General features: G+C 32.4%; 1 protein-coding gene across 1 annotated transcript; it reads right to left on the reverse strand.

The window, feature by feature from the left end:
* Positions 1 to 4,959: 4,959 nt before the first annotated feature.
* Positions 4,960 to 8,602, reverse strand: LOC108859164 (probable pectate lyase 10). Its single transcript, XM_018633021.2, has 7 exons — positions 8,425 to 8,602; positions 8,275 to 8,334; positions 8,094 to 8,162; positions 6,516 to 7,158; positions 5,794 to 5,897; positions 5,580 to 5,718; positions 4,960 to 5,489 (listed from the first exon to the last, which is right to left on the reverse strand). The coding sequence occupies exons 1-7, from the start codon at positions 8,505 to 8,507 to the stop codon at positions 5,268 to 5,270; spliced, it is 1,320 nt and encodes a 439-aa protein (XP_018488523.1). The 5' UTR covers positions 8,508 to 8,602; the 3' UTR covers positions 4,960 to 5,267.
* Positions 8,603 to 10,961: the final 2,359 nt, after the last annotated feature.

Below are 10,961 nucleotides of genomic sequence, written 5' to 3' on the forward strand. Positions count from 1 at the left end.
AGTAACAATTTTCAGTATCGTGAAGTATTTTTTCTCTTATGAAATATAATGTATATAATAGCATACATACTTTTCAAAAATACAAAAATTAAATTAAATTTAAATACACCTAAATATCATAAATTTTAAATTAAACTATTCATATCACAATCAAAACACAGTTACCCTATTTCTTAAACCGGATAAGAATAGATTAAGATTCTAAATATTTTTCAGTTTTTCTTATTATCATTTAAAATTTAACATATTTAAAAAATACTAAAACCAAACCGTCAATCCAATAAACCATATGTTTCAAACTCTTTCCTCATACATTTAATATATTCACATAAACAACCAAAGGAATCAGAAATAATACTGACAAGAGAGTAAACGAATTCACACAGTATTTATTTTAAATTTTCATTTATGGTAAAAGTTTGAATATAGATTTATAATGATATAATAATTTCATAAATAAGTGATTTTCGATCTTTAAATGTGATTATTTTGTTAAAACTTCTATTTTTATTTTTATCATTAATTTGTTTTCTATCATTTTTTTTCAAATTCTCACCATCATTTTAAATCTTTCATTCCCTCACCATAGGCTTTCTCATCCATACTTTTACATAGTTTTAACATATTTTTACCTTTTCGAAACTTTTCGTAGGGTTGAGCTTAGTTTTCTCCCCTTATAAAAGTTGCTATAATGTTTTAGATGTTATTTAAAATTTTTTATTAGTTGTTATAATATGTTATATGGTAGTTGGATAAGAGATTGATGTATCACATATACTAAATTATATGTAAAATGTATACTACATGTTTTGTAAATATAAAATATTATTGATATAAAAAATTTGATCTTAAATATGCATAGTACAAAAAGGTCCATAATGAATGCTTGAAAACTAATATATATATATATATATATATATATATATACCAAAAAGGAAAATAATCTCAAATAATTAATATTTTTGTCAATAAAAAATACTGTTACTGCGTTATATATTTTAGAAAAATGTCTTTTTGTTTTGAAAATCTAAAATATAACTAAAAGTGTCACTGTCACAATTATACAATCATATATGAGGTCTTTAACATCATATATATGAATGTTAAATTTTGTTATTGCCGTATAATTATGTCATGTAACTTAAGATTGATATGAATTTTGTATCTTACAAAATATTATACATCTCTATATAAATAGGAAATTGAAAGGATCCAAAGTACATATGGACTATGTGATGATAGTACTGACTGGATCAAGGGCTGTAAGGTCGGGTGTGTACTGTCTGATCAGGAGTGATCAGGAACTGGTTCGGGACGCTAGCAAGGCTGGCGTGCTGTCTGTACTGGATGGTTGGTTGGAGACCAATCTATCTTTCTTGTTTACTTGGTCATGTGGGGATGGTTGGTTGAGTGACTAAGGAATAAGGGGATTCAGTTAAGTCTGGATCGAGCTGACTGAATAAGACGGATGGAGAAAGCATGAAGACAGCATGGGAGGAACGTAGGGATGGACAGACAACCAAGTACCGAGGCAGTAAGATATTTATTATACTGTCTGTATTAGTGATTTGCTAGGATGCTGGATAGACTTAGCGAACACTGGAAGCTGAAATTAACCTCATAGGGGAAAACTCGATTAAAATCTTAAATCAGGGAAAAATCGAGTATGGACCAAGTTTGGTCGAGGAAAACAAACTGGAGATGTACCAGCGGTAAGGAAAACCGGGTTGGGGCCTCACGCAGTCCCTATAGCATGTACCGTGGGATCCTCGTGATAGATGGGTTGATTCCTGCTTCTTGGATTGCTCGATCACCTGTCAAATTATCGGCAATTGCATTTTCTGATTGATTGATCCGTTCTCATTGGCAGATACACAATATTCCGCCCGGGAACAATTGATCTTTTACACATATAGATCAATCTATTTATTTTCATGTTTCAAATTCAATTCGATATTATGCTTCCTTTTTACTCAAACTAGTGATATTCCGGCGCTACGCGCCGGATTTTTATATTTTTTCTTACTTAAATTTATAATTTATTATATGGTCTTAGTAAAGAAAATATGTAAAATGAAAATATATAAAAAATAATATTTTCTGATCTTTTTATAATGATTAGGGACCGTAATATATTATTTTGTTTGAAGTTATTTAGTTCAAAGTAAAATAGCATAAGTAGTTGTTACTAATCGATTTAATAAAAATAGAATAAAAATTAATAGTCGTAAATAAGTTTTTTTTAGTTGGAATCTTAAATATTCGTGTCATAGACTGAGCTTTCTTTCAAGAAATGTTTAAAGTGTTAAACCTTAGAAAGTTGATTAACGCATGTAAAAGCATCACCTAAGAAAGAAGATGATGCATAAGAAAACTGCTACTTTAAAAATAAGCAATCATTAACTGGTAAACTGAAATAAGAAATCGGTGTACCTTCCCATTAATCAACAACATATCAATCCCAATATCTTTCTCCTTTCTTAACATTTCAAGCTTGCCAAAATTGTTGTAGCCTAGTTTGAACATCTCTACACTGATTTGTCTTTAACTCCGAGCAATGAAACTGGAAATTCGACAATGATTGAATTGGAAAAAGTAAAGGGAGTATCGTCCGAACTCTCACACCATCTATACATATACAATGAAACTGAGAAAGCAGGAACTAAAGAAGCATTCAATAGGAGATGGTGGGATGAATATGATTTCTGAATTGATTATATGAATGATTACGTCGATTGCGTAAAAGAAGAAGAATTGTAGAGGCTATATTCTCCATCGTCAACATCAAATACAAAAAAGTCCTATAAACCAGTGTTTTGAAACCCGACCCGGACACTGAATCAGATGATTTACATAATCACTGGATCATTGGATTAACTGCAGATGAATTGCGGGTTAATAAATAAATTAGTTTTATTATATAATAATATATTAGCTATGAAAACAAATATATATAAAAGCTAAAGTTAAGAATTTTAAGTGTACATACAAAATATTAAGAAATTGTTTAGACTATTTTAAAAAAGTTGTAACATAAGAATTATGATATCTAAAAAAATCAAGACATTTTCCAATCCAAAATAAACCAGAATTAAAACATTATTGTAATAAATTGTCAATAACAAAAATAAACTAACACCAGATCACATCAACTAATTTTGGTTTTCTCTAAATTTAAAACTTACCAACAATTTTTTTTCTAATGTCACTTCATCATTTTTGGGATATTTTTTCAGTAAGAGCATTCTCTAATTTATTATAATCAATCTCGCCAATTTTTTCTTTTTCAACAATCCAAACTCTGTTTTGTAATTCATATGATCATATGGTTTTATTTTTTTTGATCTGTAAATTAAAAATGTAATGATTTGTATTAAATTAAATTAAATTAAAAATTAAAAATAATTTACTCTCCTTTCTTGCCAAAGTAAATTGTAGTGTAGGGGAATAATAATTCTCATCGTGCTTCAGTATGTTTTACGGACGTGCAACTCAAGCACAATCATGACTCTTTTTTTTTGCAAACGTAAATTGTAGTGTAGAAGAAGATGAAGACGACAATAAAACTGAAATTTCAAAATTTTAATTAGAAATTTAGAAAATAAAAAAATAATTTCAAAATATAACTTAAACTAAAAATAGAAAAAATAAAAATTATCTATTGGTTCAACCAGTGCTGCAATAAAACTCAAACTCGATTTCTATTGGGTCACAGATTTATCAGTTCAATTACGGATCTGGGTCAGATTCAAAACACTCTTATAAACGCTTGGACATGTATCAAGAAAAGTTTAACCTCTCCTCCTGCCATTTATTTCACAATTAATACCAAAATTCATTAAATTTAAGTTGAGAAAATATTTTAATTATTAAAAAGAAAATTCCATATGGCATTTTTTCCCCCAAAAAGATAAAAAAGCCTACTTTATTAGTATAGATAGATAGAAGTCTATCTATCTTGTTCTTTCACATGTAGCCTGTAAGATACAAGAACACCAAAAGACTCTAAAAAGACCAAAATATCTTGCAAAACCAATCGAATCTCAACCAAAAACAAATTAAAAACCCAATGAAAACGACAGTCATCAACTTACAAAATATGCATTATATACATTAATTCATGCATGGGCATGGTATGTTGTGCGTTGAAGCTAGTAATGTGATGTTTGTGCTCCTGTTGCGACGGTTAGTGCCATGCGAGGGTCTCTAGAGACCTAAGGCAATTTTTAAATTGGGGCCCTTTTATATAACTAGTAAATACATTATACAACTGCTATAGTTTTAAAATTATAAAAGAAGAAAACGAGACAACGTTCTGTTTCTGTATACAAAATTCTTTGAAAGACTTTTTTGAAACACAGATCAAAATCAAATTAGAGTTTGATTTCTGGTGTTTTTGGAAAACTTACCTGGAAAATGAGCCTGATTTCTTTATAAATTAGGATTCAAATCTCTTTGGAAAACTATTTGATTCAGAATCTTTATTTCTTTCTATAAACTTATATTTAGCAAAAACAAAAAAACTTAAAGTCCAAAAAAAATAAAATAATGCACACATAAAGTTTCGAACACTGGTCATTACGGTGAGTGTTAGAAAACATATTAACGTACATTGATACGATCACTCTAAGAAATCGGGACCCCTAAAATTGTAGATAATTTGGGAGGCCTGTGGCAAATGTCTTTTTGATTATATAGTAAGCACGGCTCTGGCGACGGTTAGACCCACCACGGAATAGATTGCGAACCATTGGAGGTGAACATGCTGAAAAATAAATCAACGTTGTACAGCCCGACAGAAACGAGAAGACACCGTTATGAGTTCAATTTCTGTTATACAGATCTTTTTGTAGTTACCCATTTTAGTTGGCTATTTGCATTTATTTCATATAAATAAACCCGTCTTTTGTGATTTTAGTTTATCTAAGATTTGTCAATGGGATGGTGTAACAAAAGCAGTTATAAAAGACATTACATTGATAGAAGAATATATGATACAATGATGATACACCAAAAGAGATAAGGAAGAAAAAGAAGAATGCACTGTACTACAATATGGAATCGAACAACACTGTGGCTCACGAAAGCTGGCCCAGGTTGACGACTAGATGCGGATAGGAAGGGCACTACGATGGTAAAAGGAAAAGAAAAGGACACAGTGAAAAAGTAAAGAACGGGAACGAAGAAAACAAGTTATTTTTCTTCTTTGTTTCCCTTAGCTATTCAGATATCGTCTTAGGTCTTGGCTTTGAGGGTTATACAATTAGCTAACACCGCATACCAATCCTGCATTTGAGGGCACCAGAGCTGTAGGTGAGCATACTTACAACGGAAGATGGTTTAGCTCCCAAGCTAGAGGCTCTGGCATAGCTTGCAGGAGTAGCAGCTCCAGATTTAGTGAAGTAAGCACCGTTGAGCATTAAGTCTCCCTGCGATCTCCAGTTCCATTGCTTCCATTCTCCTTGCCATGAACCGACCCTCTTTGTCACCTGTCAGAAAAATATAACATTCAGATATGGCCTACTTCAATCAAAGGTGTGTCTATACACATGATCAAATGTAGTAGCTTAGTTGTATACCTCTTTGGCAAAAGGGTTTGCTGGGGCAAGGAACCGATTGCCTTGGCTGTTGATGGTTGGGTTAGCACTTCCACCAATCGCATACATTACCCAGTGTGTGTAATCGTTGTTTACAACATGGAAATAACCGTGCCTACACCTGAAATAACAACACAAGAATTAGCACTCCTGATTTCTGATGCAAACAACCGGAAAGAAAAAAGGGAGTACGAACCTTGGCATTCTCTGTATAAGCCCCTCCCCAAAATGGTTGTATGCTATGGTCACTTGCATCACCTTGTCTCTTGTGTATGAATCACTGTGCCCCATCAACATAACCTGCATTCCAAATCAAGAAAATTATTTTAAGTGTTGAACGTTCATAAGAAATGAATGTTATCAAAGTTGATTGTCTCTGTTGTGACTAAGCTATGACCAAACTAAAAAACATCTCTTTTAACACAACCTAACTTATAAAACTATACTAATTTGACGGTTAAGTATGATGTTTTTACTCCAACTCACCTCAAAAGGTTTGAAGATTCAATGATTTCACAACAAATTTAGCACCATTTCCAATATCAGTTTAGGTATAGCCAATTTGGTAATGTAAGGCCGATCGAAATTTACCCAAACCGAACCTACTCAATAACATCTTTTTTCTTCTTTTTTTAGTTTTACTGGATTAAACGGAACTCTTAATAAAACTTACACTGAAACCAAATCCAAATTTCAAACCAAACTAATCTGATTTAATTGAAATTATCCAACATTTTTACTAAATTAAACTAGAACTTGAACCTAAAAATCGAAAACTTCGGTTCATTTTGGTAAAATTAATAAAAACAACTGAACTACCGATTATCAAACCTGTGCGGACCGAACTAACCCAAAGCCAAATCACCAGAACCGAACTAGTAATGTAAGGCAATAGAATTAAGGAGCAATGAAACGAACCTCGTTGTGATGGGTGAGATAGTTATTAGAGATGGTAATGGCTGTAGACCCCATAATCGCATCAATCAACCCATCAGCGCAATTAGACAAAGAGTTGTGATCAATCCAAATATGACTCGACCCGAAAATCGAAATCCCGTCACCGTCCGCCATCGTCCTCCACCCGTAATGCGAAGGCGAGCTTCTCACCATCGCGTTACCCGTCCGCCTACAATCATGGATATTAATCCCGTGGATGATGATGTTCGTCACATACTGGATCGTGATACACGCGCCTCCCGCGATCGCGACGTTCACGCCTCTCCCGTCGATCGTCTTGAAGCTGTTCATGATCAGCTCCTGTTTCAGGGTGATCACCATGTCGCGTTTGAACACGATCCATAGCGGACGGTCCTGTATCACGGCGTGGCGGAGCGTTCCCGGTCTCGGGTTTATCGCGTCGTTGTCCGATGGATCCGTGACGACGTAGTAACGACCGTCGCGTCCTCCCACGGCGTTGCGACCGAAACCGATGGCGCAGTTGGCGAGACGCTTGCGACGGAGGTGCCAGTTCCGATCACATCTCCAGCAGTCGTCGATTGGGTTTCCGGTGGCGCATGAGAAGAATCCTAGCTTCCTCCGCTCCGTGCTGTTCCTTATCGTCCTGCACGCGCGAAAATCAAATTCACTCGACTAGTTAAATTTTACTGAAAGAGTGATGTAAGTTTAGTAATTATTAAATCAATCCGTAAAAGTTTTGATTGAACTGAAAAGCCCCAAAGATTCAACAAGTTCACGTGGGAGAAGGACCAAGGAAGAAGAGGGACCCATGTGGTGTAATAAATGTGACTGAATATTAATATACGAATCATATAACTTGTGATACGGACTATACGGAAAACTTTTTATCATTCTTTTTTTTTTAATATTCTATTTATATGGCCTGAATAAATGTGAAGCCTCTAAAAGAAGATATATTTATACACAATATGAAATATATGTACATATTTAATTATATGTTTACGTCGGTGGAAAGTAGCGGCGACAGAGGCGCTTTAAATGGCGTTCACGGCGTGTCTGTGTCACAAATATAGCTGTAAGAACTTCTTCTTTTTTTTTTTAATTGTAAGAACTTGTGGCCCATGCCCTAAATTAAGTATACAGAGTTAACAATTACGGGGAAAAAAACTATTAAAGGAAATTGTGGGTGTAACTTATGTATATTACTAATATGTAAGGAATCACAACGTTTGAGACTTGAGTATATGAGATGGACAGAACGTGGAAATAATAATACAATAAAAATGTCCAACCCATCAGTAATTGAAATACATTTTAATTTTGTTTTCAGAAAAATATTCCATCTGTGTTCTAAAAAGAAATGTTGTATCTTTTACATATATTTAATACATTAGTTAGTTTAAATAATTTCGAACTGACAGTAATTCAATAAGTAGAGTTGATTTATTAATTTTATTTTATGAAAGACGTAGAAGTAATATCTTTAGAAAATGTAGGGTATTTATCTTGGAGTGAGTATTAGTTATTATTTTGTTGAAATGTTTTGAAGATCTACGTAACAGTTTAAGAGTATCTTACATATCGACCAATGCAGCTACTTCTTCCGGGTTTTCAACGGCGTGTTCATTCCATGCACCGTCACTAAAACTGAGAAACAGACAACAAATCATTCAAAACGACGCCGTATAAACATTACTTAAGCATTCCAATTGATCAAATCTGGATGGGTGAGATTGAACAAGAAGTAAAAAAAACTCACCTGTCAGCCGTTGATGAATTGGTCGGGCTCTGAGACTTAATCTCCTCTGTTTCGTGAGCTCTGTTACACAAAAATGCAGAGATAACAAGTTACGTCTAAGCTTTCACTAACAACGAATTAGTAAAAAGCTTCGAGAGTCTCTGAGCTTACATTGTCGATGCATTTACACAGACAAAGAATGCAAGAACAACTAGACTTGCTGAGAGAGCTAGGAGACTTCTCGAGACCGCCATTGCTGAATCTATTGAAGCTCTCTCTCTTTTGTGTATGATGAAGAGGAAAGGTGTAGAGAGAGATATGTAACTTGGAGAAGCTGAAGATTACAATATGCTTATATATAGGCAAACAACGAAGGTGGGAAGAAGGCGCTTAACTCCGTTAAACTATTATATTGCTCGACGTTAGGATTTCTGTTACGGCGGGAACATATAGCCTAACGCCGTCCTCTAAATGGTGTCTTCCGTGATGTTAGGTGGGTTTGACTTCAGTTCAGAAAAGGTTGAATTAATTATGAGTGATATGACTTTTAAACATTTTTACTAACCAAATTAATATGTTAGTTGGTAAAATACCACTTTGCAGTTCCTACTTACCAAATTTTATATACTTCTCGAAATTCTAAAGTTTTTTTTTTTTGTTAGAGCGCATATTTTGTAATATTTATTTTAATGCTCCAATGGTATTTTCACATGTCTTAAAAACGTTGAGAATAATATGTCTAATCTTCGATTACTATCTTTACACGTTAAATATACTTTTTGTTAAATTTTTAGAAACATGTACTATTACTAACTGTTTGTGGTTAAGTAGAAATACATAAAATTTTATAAGTTAATGTCAAACTACAATAATAAAAATAAAAAAAAATAATTAATTAGTTTTTAGTTTTATTAATTCACAATATATATCGATTAAAATTTTATATATAATAATTATTAAACATGGTTTTCATGAAAAAAATATCTATTTGAGATTTTTGAGGATTTCACGAATCCAGAACCTCTTTATCGTAAAAGTGTCATTTAGATTTAGAATGTTTAAAATGACAATAATAAATTAATAATCGAAATTACAGTGAATAACTTGGAATGTAGTTTCTGCAATCCCAAAAAAACAGAAAATAATCGTTGACGACCTAATTGATATTCTTACAAAAAAACTTAAAGTTATAAATATAACGTAAATAATTCTTGATGAAAAAATTAGTCAACATAATTATAAGTTTTCTTATGCCCGTCGTTTCGGGTACTACAAAATGCATGGCAACCACGTCTAGTTTTGAAGCTCGGCTATCTATATAATATGTTGAAAAAATTGATGGTTTTCATTTAAGACGCCGACTTGCATAAATTTGAGATTAGGTGACGTTTTATAATAAGAGTTTTGACGTCGTGGTTATGGATAATGACATGCCTGAATGATATTTGCATATATGTTTCTAAGTACATTGTACAATGTATATATACCCATATTCTATAGCGACGCAAATAAAAGGTATGGTACTCAAACTAACATAGTCTCAAAGCATGTGAATGATTTGTCTACGAAAAGTCGAATTTATGTATTAGTTATATGGTTTATATAATTCGACGATGGATAGATGCAACACACGTTCTGTTGAACCGAGTTATTCTTTCTTAGGTCAAGTACTATAACTAACATCCAATATAAAATAAAACTATATGCAACATGCCAATATCCAGTTATCCACTTTTTTTATATAGGAACTACAGATGAAACAATCAAAGAACATGCGTAATTTAGAGCTTTCTTATTGGGGCATACTAGTATTTACGATTAAAAGAAAAAAAAAGATTAGATTTTTAAGAAGATATAAATCTAATTAAGTTAAGAACACTTTTTAGAAACTATCATATAACTAAATTAAAAAAAATCTCATAATTTAGTAGAGAAATCCACAATACTCTAATCTCCTCATAACGTAATTTTACCTTAGGCGGCTAATATAATTGTAATTTGTCGGTCAGGTTTCTCTAGCTTTTTCCAAATTGGACTTACTATTCAGAATCGGTTCGTTGTAACCATTTATGGATAGTAAGCTCGATTTGGAAAAATCTAAAGCAACTTGACAAGCAAAATGCAATCCATACATGGGTTGGCTATTTTACGTCGTGATAAAAGGGTGCTTAATCTAATCCTCTTTGACATTCTCCAACGCGTAACCTTTGCACATTATTATATGTTCTCATTCTTGTGAGAGAGGAAATAATAATATAAATTTGATTTATCTTAATTATTCATTCTAATTATTAGCAAATTATAGTATGAAAAATATAAATGCAAATCCAAGCGCAAAAAAAAAATTGTGGCCTATACTACGTCTCTGTCTATTTTCATATTATTCATCAATATATATAACCAGTTTGACTTCTTAAAGTTTAATAGTTCACCACTATAAATCCAACGCATCCAGTATTTTCTTTTAACCACAACGCATCCAGTATTATCGCTAGCTAGGAGAAAACATCTCATTACGGATAAATCTTTTTGAATGGTTACAATATTTATATTACATTGTATATATATATATATATATATATATATATATATATATATCGAGCATATTATTTGTGCGGCTGGAAAAGAAAAGACATATAATTTGTGCCCCATGTACATTGAAAATTATTGATACATATGAGGGTTGTCTCAAATATTTTTTATATTAA

Source organism: Raphanus sativus, chromosome 5 (assembly GCF_000801105.2).
Source record: "Raphanus sativus cultivar WK10039 chromosome 5, ASM80110v3, whole genome shotgun sequence".
NCBI lineage: Eukaryota > Viridiplantae > Streptophyta > Magnoliopsida > Brassicales > Brassicaceae > Raphanus > Raphanus sativus.